The 21,289-nt window shown below is 44.1% G+C and overlaps 1 protein-coding gene across 1 annotated transcript in view; it reads left to right on the top strand.

Moving 5' to 3' along the window:
- The window catches only part of AFF3 (ALF transcription elongation factor 3), a 516,502-nt gene that overhangs the window by 407,020 nt on the left and 88,193 nt on the right, over positions 1-21,289 (top strand). The window contains exon 12 of the mRNA XM_052648226.1: positions 17,727-17,767. Within this exon, the coding sequence (XP_052504186.1) occupies positions 17,727-17,767 (41 nt within the window). The remainder of the gene's footprint in view (positions 1-17,726; positions 17,768-21,289) is intronic.

The raw sequence follows: 21,289 nt of genomic DNA, 5'->3' as shown, positions 1-21,289 counted from the left end.
AAGTATAAACCATCAGGCAGTGGTCAGTTGAGAGGTGAAAATCCTAATACCAATAGTAAAACAATCAGAAGTACTTCAGCTTCTCTTATGTTATCTAATTGGCTTGCAAAGTGAAATTATGAGGCTCTTTCCTAACCTTGACAAACCCATTTTTACATTCAAATATTGCTGCTGCTGCTAAGTCGCTTCAGTCGTGTCCGACTCTGTGCGACCCCATAGATGGTAGCCCACCAGGCTCCCCCATCCCTGGGATTCTCCAGGCAAGAACACTGGAGTGGGTTGCCATTTCCTTCTCCAGTGCATGAAAGTGAAAAGTGAAAGGGAAGTCGCTCAGTCGTGTCCGACTCTTCGCGACCCCATGAACTGCAGCCCACCAGGCTCCTCCATCCATGGGACTTTCCAGGCAAGAGTACTGGAGCGGGGTGCCATTGCCTTCTACTTTGTCTGATTCAACAGGATGTGTTGTGAAACAAAAAGCCAGACTTAGATTTTGGTTCTTCAAGCACAGGTTGCATTTTTAACAAAACTATCAAAATATGTATGTTCCTTTCATCTTGTCTTCCGACAAGAACAAAGTAACATGTCTCTCCCACCCCTGGGTCTGGGTTGCATTCATAGTAAGGAATCACGTACGGCAGCAAGGGGAAGTGAATGGGGCTCCACCAAAGCATCCAATGAAGGTACCGTAAGGACTCTGTTAAAAGCTCCAAGAGGCATGTGGCAAACCCGCCAAAGCAGGGAGTGAGCAATCCCAGTGTCTGCCCGCTCTGCCAAAGATGAGGGTTATTAATGGGCCATCGTCATCCTGGCTGCGCTCAAGGTCTGGCCTGTGCTGAAATTGCCCTGTGCGAAAATTCGAGGAGTTATGATTGACCGAAGCCCTGAAGAGCAGGCCAGAAAGCCAGGCAGCCACGTAGAACCTGCAAGGTCTGGACTGCATCACCCTGCACACTCCCAGTTTAGCCTCCCACTCCCAAGAACCAGAAACTGCAATTCACGCACTGCTCAGAGAGGGTCCGAGGGCAGCTCAGCCATCAATAGTTGTTGATCTTATTTGCATTCACTTTGAAGTTGACAAACGTGCACGCACACACACACAGACTCACTCATGTGGAAGGTGCTATTGCCTTGCCAACACTGTCCCAGAATCTAAACGCTTCTGCTGCTCTCACTGACCTGAGAACTGACCACTGAGCTTGGCTCTTTCACCTTCAACCAACAGCACCAGACCTGACCTGGGTGGGCACTTTACATATGTAGTCCTGTCACAGTGAGCCCTGGAGATTGAAAAAAAAAAAAGGCTTCCCTGGGAGTTTCTTGCATCTGGGCCCCTTCCCTTCAGTCTCTGGCCCGAACAGTCTGCAGGTCAGCAAAGGCAGGGCCAGGGTGCTCTCTGGCACTATGCGTGTCCAGTTGTCTTACTCTCTGGCTCTGTGACCACAAGCAAGCCAACTTTAGCGAACCTCTGCTTCAGTATCTTAATGTCAGCTAAAGTAGATTTTTAAAAAATATTTTTTAAACAGAGAACCTAAAAAAAAAAATGGGCAGAAGACCTAAATAAACACGTCTTCAAAGAAGGCATACAGATGGCCAACAGACACATGAATAAATGCTCAACATTGCTAATTATTAGAGAAATGCAAATCAAAAACTACAGTGAGGTATCGCCTCACACCAGTCAGAATGGCCATCATCAAACAGTCTGCAGATAATAAATGCTGGAGAGGGTGTATAGAAAAGGGAACCCTCCTACACTATTAATGGGAATGTAAACTAGTGCAGCAACTGTGAAGATCAGTAAGAAGAGTCCTTTAAAAACTAAAAATAGAAATAACCATATGATCCAACAATCCCACTCCTAGGCATATATCTGGAGAAGGCAATGGCGCCCCACTCCAGTACTCTTGCCTGGAAAATCCCATGGATGGAGGAGCGTGGTGGGCTGCAGTCCATGGGGTCGCTAAGAGTCGGACACGACTGAGCGACTTCCCTTTCACTTTTCACTTTCATGAACTGGAGAAGGAAATGGCAACCCACTCCAGTGTTCTTGCCTGGAGAATCCCAGGGACGGGGCAGCCTGGTGGGCTGCCGTCTATGGGATCGCACAGAGTTGGACACGACTGAAGCCACTTAGCAGCAGCAAACTAGTACAGCAACTGTGGACAACAGTAAGGAGAGTCCTTTAAAAACTAAAAATAGAATTAACCATATGCTCCAACAATCCCACTCCTAGGCATATATCTGAAAAAGATTTAACACTAATTGAAAAAGACACATGCACCCTACTGTTCAGAGCAGCACTATTTGTAATAGCCAGGACACAGAAGCAACCTCAGTTCAGTTCAGTTCAGTTCAGTTCAGTCGCTCAGTCGTGTCCGACTTTTTGCGACCCCATGAATCGCAGCACACCAGGCCTCCCTGTCCATCACCAACTCCCGGAGCTCACTCAAACTCATGTCCATCGAGTCGGTGATGCCATCCAGCCATCTCATCCTCTGTCGTCCCCTTCTCTCCTCCTGCCCCCAATCCCTCCCAGCATCAGAGTCTTTTCCAATGAGTCAACTCTTCGCATGAGGTGGTCAAAGTACTGGAGCTTCAGCTTTAGCATCATTCCTTCCAAAGAACACCCAGGAACTGATCTCCTTAAGAATGGACTGGTTGGATCTCCTTTGCAGTCCAAGGAACTCTCAAGACTCTTCTCCAACACCACAGTTCAAAAGCATCAATTCTTTGACGCTCAGCTTTCTTCACAGTCCAACTCTCACATCCATACATGACCACTGGAAAAACCATAGCCTTGACTAGTTGGACCTTAGTCGGCAAAGTAATGTCTCTGCTTTTGAATATGCTATCTAGGTTGGTCATAACTTTTCTTCCAAGGAGTAAGCGTCTTTTAATTTCATGGCTGCAATCACCATCTGCAGTGATTTTGGAGCCACCCAAAATAAAGTCTGCCACTGTTTCCACTGTTTCCCCATCTGTTTCCCATGAAGTCATGGGACCAGATGCCATGATCTTCGTTTTCTGAATGTTGAGCTTTAAGCCAACCTTTTCACCCTCCTCTTTCACTTTCATCAAGAGGCTCTTTAGTTCCCCTTCACTTTCTGCCATAAGGGTGGTGTCATCTGCATATCTGAGGTTATTGATATTTCTCCCGGGAATCTTGATTCCAGCTTGTGCTTCTTCCAGCCCAGCGTTTCTCATGATGTACTCTGCATGTAAGTTAAATAAGCAGGGTGACAGTATACAGCCTTGACATACTCCTTTTCCTATTTGGACCCAGTCTGTTGTTCCATGTCCAGTTCTAACTGTTGCTTCCTGGTTTCTCCAGAGGCAGGTCAGGTGGTCTGGTATTCCCATCTCTTTCAGAATTTTCCAGTTTATTGTGATCCACACAGTCAAAGGCTTTGGCATAGTCTACAATTTTCTGTGTGCAGTTCTTTTGTCTCCTTAGGTAAGTTTATTCCTAGATATTTAATTCTTTTTGTTGCAGTGGTGAATGGGATTGATTCCTTAATTTCTCTTTCTGGTTTTTCATTGTTAGTATATAGAAATGCAAGCAATTTCAGCGTATTGATTTTGTGTCCTGCAACTTTGCTAAATTCACTGATTAGCTCTAGTAATTTTCTGATTCTATCTTCAGGGTTTTCTATGTACAGTATCATGTCATCTGCAAACAGTGAGAGCTTTACTTCTTTTCTGATCTGGATTCCTTTTGTTTCTTTTTCTTCTCTGTTTGCTGTAGCTGAGACTTCCAGAACTCTGTTGAATAACAGTGGTGAGAGTGGACACCGTTGTCTTGTTCCTGATCTTAGGGGGAAGGCTGTCAGTTTTCACCACTGAGAATAATGTTTGCTGTCAGCTTATCATATATGGCCTTTACTGTGTTGAGTAGGTTCCTTCCATGCCCATTTTTTGAAAAGCTTTAATCATAAATGGGTGCTGTATTTTGTCAAAGGCTTTTTCTGCATCTGTTTAGATTATTGGCTCAGATGGTAAAGTGTGTGTCTACAATGCGGGAGACCCGGGTTCGAGCCCTGGGTTGGGAAGATCCCCTGGAGAAGGAAATGGCAACCCACTCCAGGATTATTGCCTGGAAAATCCCATGGACAGAGGAGCCTGGTAGGCTACAGTCCACGGGGTCGCAAAGAGTCAGACACGACTGAGCAACTTCCCAACTTCGCTTCACTAATATATATCACATTGATTGATTTGCATGTATTGAAGAATCCTTGCATCCCTGGAATAAACCAAACTCGATCATGTTGTATAAGCTTTTTAATGTGTTGCTGAATTCTGTTTGCTAAAATTTTGTTGAAGATTTTTGCATCTATGTTCATCAGTGATATTGGCCTGTAGTTTTCTTTTTTTGGTCTTGTCTTTGGTTTTGGTATCAGGGTGGTGGTGAACTCGTAAAATGAGTTTGGAAGTGTTCCTTCCTCTGCGATTTTTTTTAAAAGTTATAGAAGTATAGGCATTCGCTCTTCTCTAAATGTTTGATAGAATTCTACTGTGAAGCCATCTGGTCCCAGGCTTTTGTTTTTTGTGGAAATTTTTTAATCACGGCTTCAGTTTCAGTGCTTGTAATTGGGTTGTTCATAATTCCTATTTCTTCCTGGTTCAGTCTTGGAAGATTGAACTTTTCTAGGAATCTGTCCATTTCTTCCAGGTTATCCATTTTATTGCCACATAGTTGGTCATAATAGTCTCTTATAATCCTTTGTATTTCTGCACTGTCTGTTGTAACCTCTCCTTTTTCATTTCTAATTTGTTGATTAGATTCTTCTCTCTTTTTTTCTTGATGAGTCTGGCTAAAGGTTTGTGACTTTTGTTTATCTTCTCCAAGAGCTAGCTCTTAGTTTTATTGATCTTTACCGTTGTTTCTCTCATTTCTTTTTCATTTATTTCTGCTCAGATCTTTATGAGTTCTTTCCTTCTGCTAATTTTGGGAGGTTTTTGTTCCTTTTCCAGGTGTTTTAGGTGTAAAGTTAGGTTGTCTATTCTGTTTTTCTTGTTTCTTGAGGTAGGATTGTATTGCTGTAAACTTCCCTCTTAGAACTGCTCTTGCCGCATTCCATGGGTTTTGAGCTGTTGTGTTTTCATTGTCACTTGTTTCTAGAAATTTTTAATTTCCCTTTTGATTTCTTCAATAACCTACTGGTTGTTTAGAAATGTATTATTTAATCTCCATGTGTTTGTGTTTCTTCTGGTTTTTTTCTTGAAATTGATATCTAAGTCTTATGGCACTGTGGTCAGAGAAGATGCTTGATACAATTTCAATTTTCTTAAATTTACTGAGGTTTGATTTGTGACCCAAGATGTGGTCTATCCTGGAGAATGTTCCATGTGCACTTGAGAAGAAGGTGTATTCTTCTGCGTTTGAATGGACTGTCCTGAAGATATCAATGAAATCCATCTCATCTAATGTATCATTTAAGACTTGTGTTTCCTTATTAATTTTGTTTTAATGATCTGTCCATTGGTGTGAGTAGGGTGTTAAAGTCTCCTACAGTTATTGTGTTACTGTCAATTTCTCCTTTTATGTCTGTTAGTGTTTGTCTCATGTATTGAGGTGCTCCTATGATGGGAGCATAGATATTTACAATTGCTCCGTCTTCCTCTTGGATTGATCCCTTGATCATTATATAGTGTCCTTCCTTATCCCTTGTAATATTCTTTATTTTAAGGTCTATTTTGTCTGATATGAGGATTGCTACTCCAGCTTTCTTTTGCTTCCCATTTGCACGAAATATATTTTTCCATCCTCTCATTTTCTGTCTATATGTGTCTTTAGGTCTGAAGTGGGTTTTTTGTAGACAGCATATATATATGGTTCTTGTTTTTGTATTCATTCAGCCAGTCTGTGTCTTTTGGATGAAGCATTTAATCTATTTACATTTAAAGTAATTATTGATATATATGTTCCTATTGCCATTTTCTTAATCGTTTGGGGTTGATTTTATAGATCTTTTTCTTCTCTTGTATTTCTTGACTATATAAGTCCTTTTAACATTTGTTGTAAAGCTGGTTTGATGGTACTGAATTCTCTTAACTTTTGCTTGTCTGAATATGGGGTGGGAGGTGGGAGGGGGGTTCATGTTTGGGAACTCATGTACACCCGTGGTGGATTCATGTCAATGTATGGCAAAACCAATACAGTATTGTAAAGTGAAATAAAGTAAAAATTAAAATTAAAAAAAAATTTTTTTTGAATGAGATCCTTGCCGGGTACAGTCATCTTGGTTGTAGATTTTTTCCCTTTCAGTACTTTAAATATATCCTGCCATTCCCTTCTGGCCTGCAGAGTTTCTGCTGAAAGATCAGCTGTTAAGTGTATGGGGTTTCCCTTGTATGTTACTTGTTGCTTCTCCCTTGCTGCGTTTAATATTTTTTCTTTGTGTTTAGCCTTTATTAGTTTGATTAGTATGTGTCTTGGCGTGTTTCTCCTTGGGTTTATCCTGTATGGGACTCTTTGTGCCTCTTGCACTTGACTGACTATTTCCTTTTCCATGTTGGGGAAATTTTCAACTATAATCTCTTCAAAAATTTTCTCATACCCTTTCTTTTTCTCTTCTTCTGGGACCCCTGTAATTCGAATGTTGGTGCATTTGATATTGTTCCAGAGGTTGTTCTGCTCTTTAGAAGTTGTTTCCACCATTTTATCTTCCAGCTCACTGATTCGTTCTTCTGCCTCAGATATTCTGCTATTGACTCTTTCCAGAGTATTTTTAATTTCAGTAATTGTGTTGTATGTCTCTGTGTGTTTATTCTTTAATTCTTCTAGGTCTTTGTTAATTGATTCTTGCATTTTCTCCTTTCTATTTTTAAGGCTTTAGATCATCTTTACTATCATTATTCTGAATTCCTTTTTGGGGAGTTTGCCTATTTCCTCTTCATTTATTTGGACTTGTGTGTTTCTAGTTTGTTCCTTCATTTGTATAGTATTTCTCTGCCTTTTCATTATTTTTTTAAACATGTTGTGTTTGAGGTCTCCTTTTCCCAGGCTTCAAGGTTGAATTCTTTCTACCCTTTGGTTTCTGCCCTCCTAAGCTTGGTCCAGTGGTTTGTGTAAGCTTTGTGTAGGGGGAGGTTTGTGCTGAGTTTGTTCTTGTTGGTTTGTTTTTCCTCTTATGGGCAAGGCTGAGTGAGGTGGTGTCTCATTCAGCGTCTGCTGATAATTAGGTTTGTATTTTTGTTTTGTTTGTCATTCATATGAAGCATCCTTCACAGGGTGATACTGGTGGTTGGGTGACGCCGGGTTTTGTACTCGAGTGGTTTCCTTTGTGTGAGTTCTCACTATTTGATGCTCCCTAGGGTTAGCTCTCTGGTAGTCTAGGGTCTTGGAGTCAGTGCTCCTACTCCAAAGGCTCAGGGCTTGATCTCTTTGTTATAAAGAGTAATAGTCCAGTGGAAGCGAGGTGCAGAGTGAGGCCTGGCGTAAGTGTGCAGGACTCCTGTGCTCTCAGATCTGACCCCTCTCCCCCAGTCTCTAAGTTTGCATCTAAATTGCTGGAATTTTTTAGGCTTATTTAGATAATAAAAGGAGAGGCGTACAGGAGGGAGCCAGAAAACTGGTTTATCTAAGTAAAGGCAAGTAGCTAATGGCAGAAGAATAGGTCTAAAGTCAGAGGAGGAGGTGAGAATAGTGAGCTGGCGATTTCGGGGAGGGAGGCAGAGAGAGGGCAACGGAGAGGGAGAGGCAGAGAGAGAGGCTGGTGGTTTTCCACCTGTCCAGAGATGGGGAGTCACGTAGAGTAACGCAATCTCTTATTTAGGACCTTGATAGAAGCTTTTACTGAAAAATGCCACAAGGAAAAACAGTGATTTTTTTTTTTTAAGAAGGGGGAGGAACAGACTTTCTTTATGTTGCTCGTCTATACATTTTCTTACAGCATTCTAATTCATTCCAAGGTCAACTTGCAAGATTTTTTAGATTTAATTAAGCTATTATTTGGCTGTGCAGGGTCCTTGTTGCTGCAGGCAGGCTTTTTTCCAGTTGAGGCGCGTGGGGGCCGCTCTCTATTTGCAGTGTGCAGGCTTCTTATTGCAGTGGTTTCTCTTGTTGCACAACACGGGCTCTAGGGCTTGCAAGCCTCAGAGTTGCTGCACATGGGCTCATTAGTTGCCGTTCCTAGGCTCTAGAACTCAGGCTCAGTGGTTGTGGCACACGGTCCCAGTGGCTCCATGGCACGTGGGATCTTCCTTGGTGGTGCTACTGGTAAAGAACCCACCTGCCACTGCAGGAGACGTAAGAGACTTGGGTTCTATCCCTGGGTGGAAAAGATTCCCAGGGAAGGAAATGGCAACCCATTCCAGTATTCTCGCCTCAGAAATCTCATGGACAGAGCAGCCTGGCAGGCTGCAGTCGATTGGGCCGCAAAGAATTGGACATGACTGACTGAGCGTGTACACACACGCACATACATGTGGGATCTTCCGGGGTCCAGGGATGGAACCCATGTTTCCTGCATTGGCAGGCAGATTCTGAACTACTGAGCCAGCAGGGAAACCCCAAAATGAATTTCTTGTAAGAAAGCAGGTACACAGAGCATGCCGTTTTGATTTTTAACAAAATAATAGTTCAGCAAAGATTTTTCACATCTTCTTGCCTGGCCAGCTGCAGTCCATGGGGTCACAAAAGAGTTGGACATGGCTTAACAGACGAAACAACAGCAACAACTTACCTAAAAGAGTGACTGGCAATTGGAGGGTAATAAATGCCTGTTTCAACGCAGAAGACTGACTTTCTCATTCTTTTAAAATTAAGGGGGAAAAAAAACCTCTTTGGTTTGTAATTATACTAACAAAAGCTTGAATAAACTTTAAAATCTGTGAGAGACTTTTAAATCTGTTGCTGATTTTGAGTTCTCATCCTCTGCTGACACAAATCTTTTTAGCAATGAAGTCAAACTGAGTGAATGAATGAATGAGAGAAAGTTAATGCATCCTCCGTCAGGGCTTTGACAGAGGCACCATCCTGTCTTGGTCACCTAGGGACATTATATGTGTCAAGTATCTGTGTGCCCTGTGCTGTTCATAGACCTTGTACTGTACCAAGAGTTGTTCAGTTATGTACCTGGTACCCACTTCCTGTCCTTAAGGAGCTGGTTTCTAGCCTCCTTCAGTCTGGTCCTTTATAGAGCGAGTTCCTAGAAGCCCAGGTAGAAGAGGCTACTTGCCCGAGGACAGTGATGCCACAGCTCTTGAAGCACAAGTTGCTCCCTAAGACCTGGCAAGGAGCTGAGTGTCACCCAGCTTGCTTTTGCCCGCCCCCTACCCCCACCCTTGCCACACTAATAACCTAATGCATGGCTGTGGGTCTTCCTGCCATTACCCACCCACTACAGACTGACCTCTTAGCACCATATACCACCCGCTCTACCACGTAGACCTCCCCCAGGAATCCACCAGGACTCTCTGACCTGTAGTGTTGCCCTCATGGTGGTCTGTATGGCCCATCACTCTAGGTGTCTGTATCGTCCAGGTCCTCCCTGGGGCCCTCGCCTCCTGGGAGGAATCTGACATCAGTCACTGTGGTTGGAGGACAGCCCCTGGGGCATGTGCTCACACTATCCCCACACCTTCCCTTCTTTCTCCTAACCCTTAGCAGCTGCCCCCAACTCTTCTCTTGTGATGGCAAACCCCTCCTGGGTGCAGAAGGGGCCACATGGCAAATGTCACCATTGTTCCTAGAGTTGTCTCTAGAGCAAAATGTCCTGGAAATGCTCAGTGAAGACAAGAGTGCCTCTTAATCCCTCTCAGAAGGTTTGAATTGCCAAGTTAGGATGGCCACCAACCTTAAATAGGCCCCCAGATCAGTGTGTCGGTAACAGAATCCAAATTTTAAAATAATGTTATCCAGCAAACCATCTGGTATCATCGTCTCTAATCAGCACTTCCCATAGGATATAACAAGTACTAATAAGTGTCAGTTGCTATCTTTATCAAATCCCTGATTCAGTTCAGTTCAGTTCAGTCGCTCAGTTGCGTCCGACTCTTTGCAACCCCATGAATTACAACATGCCAGGCCTCCCTGTCCATCACCAACTCCCAGAGTTTACTCAAGCTCATGTCCATCGAATAGGTAATGCCATCCAGCCATCTCATCCTCTGTCGTCCCCTTCTCCTCCTGCCCCCAATCCCTCCCAGCATCAGGGTCTTTTCCAGTGAGTCAACTCTTTGCATGAGGTGACCTAAGTATTGGAGTTTCAGCTTTAGCATAAGTCCTCCCAATGAACACCCAGGACTGATCTCCTTTAGGATGGACTGGTTGAATCTCCTTGCAGTCCAAGGGACTCTCAAGAGTCTTCTCCAATACCACAGTTCAGAAGCATCAGTTCTTCAGTGCTCAGCCTTCTTCACAGTCCAACTCTCACATCCATACATGACCACTGGGAAAACCATAGCCTTGACTAGACGGACCTTTGTTGGCAAAGTAATCCCTAGTAGACATATGCAAATCAAAGCTATGCAGTTAAAACAACCAGTCAAAATTTCTCTAAAGAAAAGTGTATCCTAGATTTTCAAGATAGTAAAATAGAGAAAGAATATACAGCTAAGAGGAAAAAGTGTACTTCAGCAAAGCTCTGACATTGGAGCCGTGGCACATAGTAGCGTTTGTTATCACTAGAAGTTACTACTCACATCCTATCTCGAATCCCGCTGCAGGCGCTGTCCATCTGCGGGAGGCTCTCTCCAGTGGAGTGAGGATGAGCTGAGATCTCTGCCTTTAGTGATCTTCAGGGGACTTGAGTTTTAGCCAAGACTAAAATTCCTGTGAAGCCGATGGCAAGTTCCCCAGGAAAGAATAGAACCCAGCGCTAAGCCATGTTCTGACCAGGAGCTCGGAGAGTTGGAGGGTCAACCGGAGGCTGAGTGGGCAAGGCAGTCTTCATAAAAAGGACCTCAGGTTGTAGGCAGACTCTAAACAGAGCACAAGCTGGAGGAAGAGCAGGAGAAGCACCGACTTGATTTAAAGAGACACCAAGAGTTGGGGTGGTTTGTCCAGAAATGACCAGATTGAGGTGTTTGCTTTCGTTTTTTTGGCAAGTTCCTTAGCTCCTGAAATTCTATGCTGCTCATTCTGATCATGTTTATATATGTAGAGTCATCTTTATTCACGTGATCGTATGTTGTGCCCCAAGAAAGCAGGATTTTCTCCTCTTGTCCCTGATACTCATCTGGTTAGCATCCCATTTCACTCTCAAAACTGTTCTTATTTGGATGCTAAATCATAGTGTCAAGCCTGACTCTGCCTGACCCCTGTAGGGTACAGGATAAGGTCAAAGTCCACTGAGCAAAATGCTTCCTAGACAGCATCTCTGGAACTCTAAAAATGTAAAGTACTCATCATTACTTAAAAAGAAAAGAAAGAGACTCTTTCCTTTGTCTTGCAAATATTGCTAAATGGATTGGGAAAAACCAAAATGGAAACTCGCAACATAAAGTTAAAGACAGTCATCAACTAGGACCAAAATGAAAAACAACAGCATAAAAATTAAGTTAATGAAACATAAAATGTGCTAATAGAGGTAGAAGGAAATTAAGCAGGGAAATAAGTTAATAAATGCAAGTTTCAACTTGAAGAAGGATGGCAAGAAAATACTAAGCCCTTACCAGCCAGAATTCCTAGAAAGAGGTGAGCGTCCGTGTAAATTTCATAGCCTGCTTCAATAACAGCCAAACGCAGATGAACTAAGATTAGCTGCGGTCGTGTTTATTCGAGTAATTAAATGTGGAGACAAGCCTCACACAATGACGTGATGGGATTGTGATTACTGCTGCGGTGGCACCTCCTTGACTGTCCTAGTCATAAACCTGATGCTGTGTAGCAGGTGGAGGTCATGCCCACGTGAAGTGCAGAGACGGAAGTGTGTCCTCCCCAGCTGGAGTCTATATCTGCTTCCCTTAGACCAATACCAAAATGCAGATCCAGAAAATCAAACCGTCTCTCTCCTTGGGATTGTCACTTGCCGAAAACAGATTGATGTTGTGTTCTTAACTGGCATTTAACAGTTTTGTCTCACAAATCCAATTGTCTACTCAGCATCTCCTCTTGACATCCCATAAGCAACTGGAACTTTGCACACCCAAACTTTTGGAGGGGCAGTGGGGAGATCTTAGCATTTTTTAAATGCAGTTTTAAAAGTTACTTTCCATTTGCAGTTACTGCCAAATACTGGCTCTGTTCCCCACGTGGTACAATACCTCCTTGAGCCTATCTTATACCCAGTCGTTTACCTCCCCCGCCTCCCTCCCACTGGTAACCACTAGTTTGTTCTCTATATCCGAGTGTGTTTCCTTTCTGTTATTCACTAGTTTCTTGAATTTTTTAGAGCCCATGTGTAAGTGACATCATACAATATTTGTCTTTCTCTCTCTGACATAACTTCACTAAGCATAATGCCTTTCAAGTCCATCCATGTTACTGCCGATGGCCAAGTTCCATTTTTTTGATGGCTGAATAGTATTCTATCATGTACGCGTACCATTTCTTCTTTATCCATTCATCTGTTAATGGACATTTAGGCTGTTTCCATGTCTTGACTATTGTGAACAGTGCTGCCGTGAACACTGGGCTGCGTGTATCTTTTCGAATTAGAGTTTTTTACACACCCAGACCTAAACTCTGCCTTTGTCCTGCTTCTGCCCCATCTTGCCTGTCCAAGTCAGTGGTTCTCCATCCATGCCACGTGCTCATGCCAGGAACCTGGGACTCATTCCTGACGCCACCCCCCGCCCCCAACATTCAGTCGGTCACTAGTTCCCTCAAGCCTACCTCCAAAATGTACCATGAACTCTCTCCATCTCCACTGCTCCCATGCACTTCCCTTACCTAGATCACTGCAAGTGACCTTCAACTTTGTCCCTTCCTGTCCCAATCCATTTGCTACACAAAAGGCAGAGGGGTATTTGAAAAGTTCAAGTCATATTGCCTTTCTCCTTACTCTTTTTTTCTTTAAATTATAGATTCACCAAAAGTTGCAAAGAATGTACAGGCAGGTGCCATACATCCCTCTCTCAGCTTCCCCTCATGTAAACCTTTCAGTGACTTCATATTGCTGTGGATAATGTCCAAAATCCTTAACCTGACCTCCACAACCTGCCACTGTTCCCACCGCTCACTAACGTGCCTGACAGCAACCTTCCTGTAGCTCTTCAACTAAGCAGGGATCCAGGCCTGCCTCGGGCCTCTGCTGCTAAACAGTTGTCCCTTCCTCCTCTGCATTCATACTTTTCTTATTCAGTACTCTTACCTCTCCTTAGAGAGCCTTCCCTGTACATTCATCCCAAACAAGGACCCTTCATATTCGGGTTCACAGCTCCTGTCCCCTTTGGTCATAGCCCTCGCCATCTAGAATGCTTCTGTGTGTCTAACCGTTTGCGTCTGGCTCACCTGGAGATTCCAAGTACAGTGCTGCGAAAGCTTTGCCTATTTTGACTGTCACCCAAGCCAAGCCCAGCACCTGCACATAACAGGTACATCCGATTGCTTTACGGTTCTACTCACATGTTAGTTCTGTTTCTGTCAGTAAGAAAGAAACTGGATCATGCTGAGACCTCTCTGAATTCCAGTCTTTTCCCTTTGTTTTCTCCCCACTCCAGTACCCATGAACTTGTTCACCACTCGACCCAGTTACAGTAAGAGCAGTTAATTTCCTCTTTAACTTCCCGTCGATAACAGATTGTGACTGGTAACTCATCTAGTGTGCATTGAAACCTGTGAGTCTACTGATGAGACTCCCAAGCACCAGCTTCCTATAATAAAGACAGAGAAAAGATGTCATCTCTTGAAGAGAACCTGGAAAATGATTATTTCTGGCAGAAAACTTGTTTTGACTCATAGACTTACCCTTCAGAGTCATTCATGAATGAGTAATGAACTCAGGAAAGATCAATGATGCATGCTCTTAACCCTCTCAATCTATTCTGCTGAGAGCTGAATAAAAAGAAAGTTACAAGAGAAGATGATGATTTAGGAAGAGAGAAATACGGTTGCTGTAATGTACAAGTCTTAAGAAAAGGAAAGTGGGCAATTCATCTAGTTTACTATGAGTAGTTTTTCAGCCTTCAATCAGGAGTCACCTAAGTAATTTTTCTCTGCTGTTTAATTCCAATGTGTATTTATTTTCTTATTTTCCAACAGTGAAATAAAATAGTATACAACTGCCAAAGTTTAAGGCAGTAAAAAAAAATTAAGTTGGTGGTCTTTGCTCTGGCATATAACATAGAGTTTTAATGCCATAAGGTTTTTTTTCTCAAGAAGTTATTTAAAACATTTACTATATTCTCATCTCCTTTCTTGATGGATGATGAGCCATCTTCTGTTAAGTTTTTAATGATGGAGAGTAACTACAAATTAAATTGCACAATCAAAAGTAGGCATTAAAAATAGCAGTGCAGGCAGTTGTGTGGACGGACTGCAGAGTGACTGGGTTAGGTGCAGGATGTCTAAGCCTGGAAGGACCTGTTGGTCCCAGGGTCATGTCTGTCTGCAGCTCCCAGCTTCAGCTCAGCTTGCATTAGGGGCCTCCCCCACATCAGTCCTATGGAGTTATTCTCAGCAGGTACTACCACCTGGGAAGCATCCAGTCATAGGTGGTCTAGTGATGGGCATCTGAGTTTTCTGTTGAGGGTTTGTTTTGCTTTGCTTTTGCTTCTTAAGTCGTCTTCTGTAGACTGCACATCAACCAGTGCTGTGTTTTCCTTATCACAAAAGCCAGTGGGAAGTATTTGCAGGCAGGAGAGAAAGGAATCAATAGACATTTTAAAAAACTGACATCCAGGGCTGGGGGAAAATTCAGATGCCATGTGAGAGATTTCTGTTGAACTTTTAGTCGCATCTCCTGTGATTTTTGTTATTCCAGGAAGAGTCCGTCTCCAGTGCCTCCTACTGAGACGATGTGGAGAGACTGTGCTAATAATACATGCCGTCTTTCCTCTGGGGAGTCCCAGATGCTTTTTTGTATACTTAGCCAAACAGGAGTAGAGACTGAAGTTCTTTTCAGGGATACCTTCCAACCTGAAGGCCATCTTGCTGAGGGAGGACAGACCCCCTTAGGAGGGGACCAGGGAACAGATGTGGCTGCCCGGCACCGGCGGGGTGTCCTGTGAATGTGCCCCTGGGGTGGCCCTCACAGAGGAAGCAGAGAGAGGAGAGAGAAGGATGTGCCTCCTCTGAGGGGTCCCAGGGGAGCCTGCACTCCAGACCTTCCACCAGCCTCTCGCCTCTTCCCCCTGCCTCATTCCACTCCCTCACATGTCCCCATGAAGAGAAAGCACAGCGCACATTCTTGCTTCCTGTCTTGAATGGATGGCGCGACCTTAGAATGCCAGGACACTCGGGCTTTCACTACCTGGAATCCAGGAAGGGAGGAAGCGGCAGCTGCCCCTCGGATTGTCCCCAGGACCTGGACCTCGACTGGCTCCCTCAGCGTCCATTCGGGGAGGGAAAGGGCCGTTTGAAAACCAAGGCCTGGGTTGAGGGCCAGAATACAGGTCCATAATATAAATGAGAGGCAGAGCCTGTCCCAGGGCATGAGACTCTCCAGTCCCAGTTCAACAGATGTTACGTTTTTTTCTAACTCACTGTGGCTGTCACTTGTAGACTTATCCAAGTTTCTCATATCATCATTTTCCGTTCCTGGTGCTCAGCCCCGGAGCTCATGTTCCCTGGGTTCTTCCTTTCAAACCTGCCTTTCATTCCTACTTTGCCGCAGTGTCTCCACGGAGACACCCTTGTCATTTTAAGGGGAGAGTTTCTGATTCTACCAGGGATGCCCCTGACTTTTAAAAGTCGTTCGCACTCTCGGGGCAGGCGCTAAACGGCAGTAGTGAGCCCCGCGTGAGTGTGACACACAGAAACCCGCCCACCTCAAACCCAGACACTCTTGGCACTGGGGCGAGGGGAGCCCAGGTGAGAAGCACTGCTGGGGGCTCAGACAGGCCCTTTCTCTGCCATCTAGCCCAGGACCAGCAGTGCCCGCTCCCCCCGGGCCACAGTTCCGTGGGAAGGACCCCCTAAGTGACGTCTTCGTTGGCGTTCACTCTGCAGATATTCCCAGAGCACCTGTTAACAGCTCCACACGCTGTAGAACCCTGGTGGCTCAGACGGTAAAGAATCTGCCTGCAGTGCAGGAGACCCAGGATCAATCCCTGGGCCAGGAAGATCCCCTGGAGAAGGGAATAGTGTTCTTAGCAGAGAGTCCTGGTGGGCTGCAGTCGGTGGGTCACAAAGAATCGGACACAACTGCGTGACTAAAGATGCGCCAGCGGTTAGTCATCCCTCGTGTCCGCCCCTGCTTAGCTCTGTCCTACCTTCACCTTTTTAAAAAATACTTTGAAGTGGAGAATAATCACTGTACAATATTGGACTGGCTTCCGCCATACAACAACCTTCACCGTTTTATTTCCATGTTATCTCATCAATGTCTGCAAGTCATCCCTGGACCTCCATTCTAACTCCCTGGAGACGCAGCTTGTCCAGGACGGTGACCACTTCTTCTGCTTTTGCCTTTGTGCCCCGTAGCGCCCAGGGCAGTCATCTTCTGTGTAGTAGGAATTCCGTAAGTGTTGGTCTGACTGCCTGATCCAATCACATGCTACTATCACCGAGGGTATCTTTCGTTTCTGTAATAGGGATAATGGTACTGATGTGTCCTTTTTCCTAATCTGAAGATTCTATTTTGTCTGCTTCCTATGAAGAAGAAGAGCACGGGAGACGTTATTGTCTCTGATAAACAGTAAACTTTGACACCTGTTGGGTCAAGAGTGAAGACAGACCATGTACTCTCCTTGTCTCCTGTGTGGACCTGAGGAGGCCTTGGTCTTCGAGGCCACACTGCGATCCCCTCCTCGTGTGGCTTCTCGTCAGAGAAGAGAGTGTGCTGTCTGCCTTCCACAGATTCGGGGGAAGGCAAGTGGGCAAAGAAAAAAAAGAACAGGAAAGGGAAAGTGAGTGGGAAAGTGGGAGAATCTGAAGGAGCAGTGGAGGCCTCCTTATTTTCTTTTTTCTTTTTTTATCATGGAAATTTTAAAACAAAATTTCCCAGAATACTGTAATATTCCCCCAATGTGCTCATCACCTAGCTTCAAGAGCCATCCACCCAAGGCTGTCTCGTTTCATTTATGTGCTCTCTCTCCCATCCGGGTATATTCTTTTAAATCCCAACATCATGTAATTGCATTCATAGATATTTCAATGTGAATCTCTAAAAGACTCTTTAGAAATTATGTTAACTGTGTCTAAAACATATCAATAATCACCTAATATCATCTCAAAGCCAGTCAATGTCCCAATATCCAGTTGTGACTTTATCAATAAATCTGAAAACTTGGAGTAAAATTATACCTTTGTTGGGAACATAACTGCAAAGGAACCAAAACAGATCCTTTTCTTACAGGAAACTAGAATAAAATAGTGTTTAAAAATGATTTCAGGAAGTAAAAATGAAATAGGTCTGACTGGTGCCATGTCCAACCTCCTCAAGGCCGCCCCCTGGTGGCAGGTGTGCCCGGTGAGGGACTTCCGTTAACTTCAGAAATGTTCATTTTCTAATATTCCTAATAATACAAAAGGGTTCTTTACTATGTTACTAGTAGTTTCATATTTGACTACCTGGCAAAAAATGTGGGTGACACAGGGTCGTTTTTTTTTTTTAAGTATTGATTGAGCACATAATTTAAAAGCCAGAATATTAAACAAACATCTCTGCCCTTTCTTCCAGCAGGCAGCCCAGAGAACGGCCCTCCACACTCTGTCTGACAGGTACGTTTTGTCATTTTTATGAACTATAAATTGCTTTATGAAACATTGAGCCCTATTTATTGTGGCATATAATTCATAATCGGATTTTGTCCCTAAAGTATCTGTGAACTGGGATGTTAAACATTTTGCATGCTTCGATTCGTCATGCATGTGTGGAGTTTATTACTGCAAAAATCGCCGTGCTGTATTTCATAGAAAGTACGGAGAATCCCTCGTTGTGCGATGAAACGGGAGACAAGAAACTTGGAAGGAACATCCTGAATGGTGCAGTAAATTCTGAACTTTGGGATTGGTTGAGATCTGAGCTCATTTTTCAACAATAAGTACTTCATTTATTCTGGGGTGTTCTCTTCAGACACTTCCCCAAGAGCTGTCTGGCTTCTGATGAGATTCTCTCTCGAAATACTTAATGCGCGGAACCCAGTTCCCAGTCCTGTGTGCCTGACTTTTTCCTTCTCACTCTGGCTTGTCTTTTCTGACTTGTGTGATTGAACGAGATAAGGAAACCTAATCAGTAAACATACTCAAGCTGTATTTCACATCTTGCTTTGCCTATAAGGCTGTATAAAGATAGTTGAGTGGGGATGTATAATAAGTTACTTCCTAGAGTAGACTTGACCATTTACTGGTTTGGGTTGGTTTTTTTATTTCTCACTTGCCAAGGGGTGTGTGTTTGTGTGTATTTTAAAGACTACCAGGTGGTAAAGACGAAGCCTTGTTTTCTTTCCTTCCACAAGTGATGTTCTTACAAAGTTAGAAAGACCTGGAGGAGACGTCCCACTCAGCAGGCTAGCAGACACCTTGGCATTGGCTAGCTACCATCACCCCCACTCCTTTCCTTCCCAGTTCTTTTTTTTTGTGGAATGAGCAGTAATTGCCTGTGTAAACCAGCTCAGTTCAGTGCCTCTCCAAGGAAAAATCTGTCCCTGAGGTGAATTATCCATGCACATAGATGAAAAGCATTTTCTTGGTGGTGGCAGGCTGAGCTGTAGCGTTGTGATTTCAGCTGAAAAGCCTTCCCCACACCAGCCTGTGTGCTCTGAAAGTGGCTGCCACCTCATCTTCTGGGGTTGCTTCTGTGACTTTCGCAAAAGCTGGTAACTGTACCACCTCTGTGGAGAAGGAAATGGCAACCCACTCCAGTGTTCTTGCCTGGAGAATCCCAGGGACGGGGGAGCCTGGTGGGCTGCCGTCTATGGGGTCGCACAGAGTCGGACACGACTGAAGCGACTCAGCAGCAGCAGCAGCAGCAGCAGTACCACCTCTGAGTCTGTTGGGAGGAGGAGGAGAGGGACTGGATCAAAACACATATAAAATCTAACACATTAATTCCTTTTCTCAACGTGTTTCTTTTTTCTCTTTGACTCTTCTTCTTAAGTGAGTCCTTCAACAAAACACATTGAGAAGCAAGAGAAAGCCCACAGTTTACAATGTTATGCCATTGCCAGTGGTGACAAGGTTTCTTTATGGGATGATAAAAATTATGTGAAGTTAGATTGTGGTGATGATTTCACAACCCAGTAAATATAATAAAAACAACTAAATTGCAAGCTTTAAATGGGTGAACTTTACGGTATATCAATTACATTTCAATAAAACGACTATAGAGACACAGAATCTCTTTATGGCCTTTGGTAGAATGAATCAAGAACTATTTTTTTAAAATATGGACTCCCTTTGAAGATATGGCTGTGGATACAAAGACAAGTCATCAGAAACTAGGACTGGTGTATTCTAAGGCTTCTCCCCCAAAGACACATGACTCTGTCCTGGGTAGAAGATGGATGGGCACGGACTTTCATGATGAGCAGCACTATTACCTTTGACATTTTCTGATCTTCTCAAAAACTTACCCTGAAGCCAAATCATTGGCTCGTAAGTTAGAATCTTAACCCTTGTTGTTATATAACCACTACGTGCAGAAACTGTACGGAAAAAAGTCCATTGCCCGGAAACAGAGGTTCCCGTTCTCACTGCTCGTCTTACGAATTTCTCTGTCTTCAAATGTAACTGAGCACCTCCTTCTGCATCTAGCAGTTTTCCTGCTCAAAGTGCGAGGAACCCAGTGCCTTTCAAAGCAATGAGTTGACGTCACCTCCTGTTCTATGTTTTCTCTTAATTCAGGGCCACACGAGTATTTCCATGAGTGAGAAATATCTGTCATTGTTGGGAGATACAGTTAAAAAACCCTTCTTCAAAATAAGGACTTGTAAGACCTACTGAATCAACTGGACTCGTGTTTTCCAGCTTCTTAAATTAGAGAATGCTAGCTTATCACATGACAGATATCATTTTCTGTCACGCTACGTATTCTGTGGAGTAAACCAGCCTTTTCTAGGAAATGAGAAATGTGACTCTGGGTCCAACCGCTGTATGACTTGCCTAGAATTCTTTTGTTGCAGGAACTGCTTCAGGGTGGCAATGGAATTGAGTAAAAATCCCCCCACAACCCCAGGCTGTGACCTTCCCAAAGCAGAGGTCTAACCCCCACACCTCAGACTCCCTACGGCCTGGTGGTAATCATTTCTGCATCCATTCACACAAACTATTCTGGTTTCCTAAACTTTTTTTTTTCAGCCTGTTATCACCTCTTGATATAAAATTCCATAGTGATTAGGCACTTGTGTTTCTGTTCTAGAAGAAGCACTTTGGGGCCTTTGCGGCTGCTCCCTGAATGCTGGGATTAGGAGTTGCACTGAGAACCCGGGCTGGTTGGTGTCTCACCACCAAGTGACACTGAGGTGTCCGGCTCACTTGCCCCTTTGTGATACCATGTCCGTCCCATTTAGCTGGTGAACACAGGACATCTGATCCAGGAGCAGGGTCGTTTGCCTCAAGATGAACAGCCTGATGATGAAATGTAACTTACTTGCTGTGGGTTGTTGGAGGGGTGTGAGTCTACACTGTAGGAAGCCAGTTGTCCTCTGCTTCCCCGTAAGAAAGTCTCCCTTCACAGGACAGGCTTTGCTCTTTCCTTTCTAAGGTCAGGTAGAAATCTCATCCACATGGAATGTCAGAGTGTGGAGGACATCCGGATGTTTTCTGAAGGTCGGTCTTGTCTGTCTTTTCGTTGTTCCAGCTTCCTGGTTTCCAGGGACATTTTAGCAGAAACCCAACATCTGACAGTTGAGATCGTAATGCTTTAAAGTTCAGCGAGTTCTCCGTAATCAGTACATGGGCATGCGTGCTAAGTCACTTCAGTCGTGTCCGACTTTTTGCAACCCTATGGACTGTAGCCCACCAGGCTCCTCTGTCCATGGAAGTCTCCAGGCAAGAATACTTGAGTGGATTGCCATGCCCTCCTGCAGGGAATCTTCCTAACCCAGGGATCGAACCTGTTTCGGCTGCAGTTTCTGCATTGCAGGTGGATTCTTTACTGCAGAGTCACCGGGAAAGCCAATAAATACACGTTGATCAATTAAATCTCTGATATTGCCAGGGCCTCCCTGGTGGTCCAGTGGTTAGGACTCTGAACTTCCAGTGCAACAGGGAGCAGGTTTGATCCCTGGTCAGGGAACTAGG

Source organism: Budorcas taxicolor, chromosome 11, assembly GCF_023091745.1.
Source record: "Budorcas taxicolor isolate Tak-1 chromosome 11, Takin1.1, whole genome shotgun sequence".
In the NCBI taxonomy this organism is placed as follows: Eukaryota; Metazoa; Chordata; class Mammalia; order Artiodactyla; family Bovidae; genus Budorcas; species Budorcas taxicolor.
Note: the sequence above shows the minus strand (reverse complement) of the source record. Positions and strands in the feature narration are given on the sequence as shown.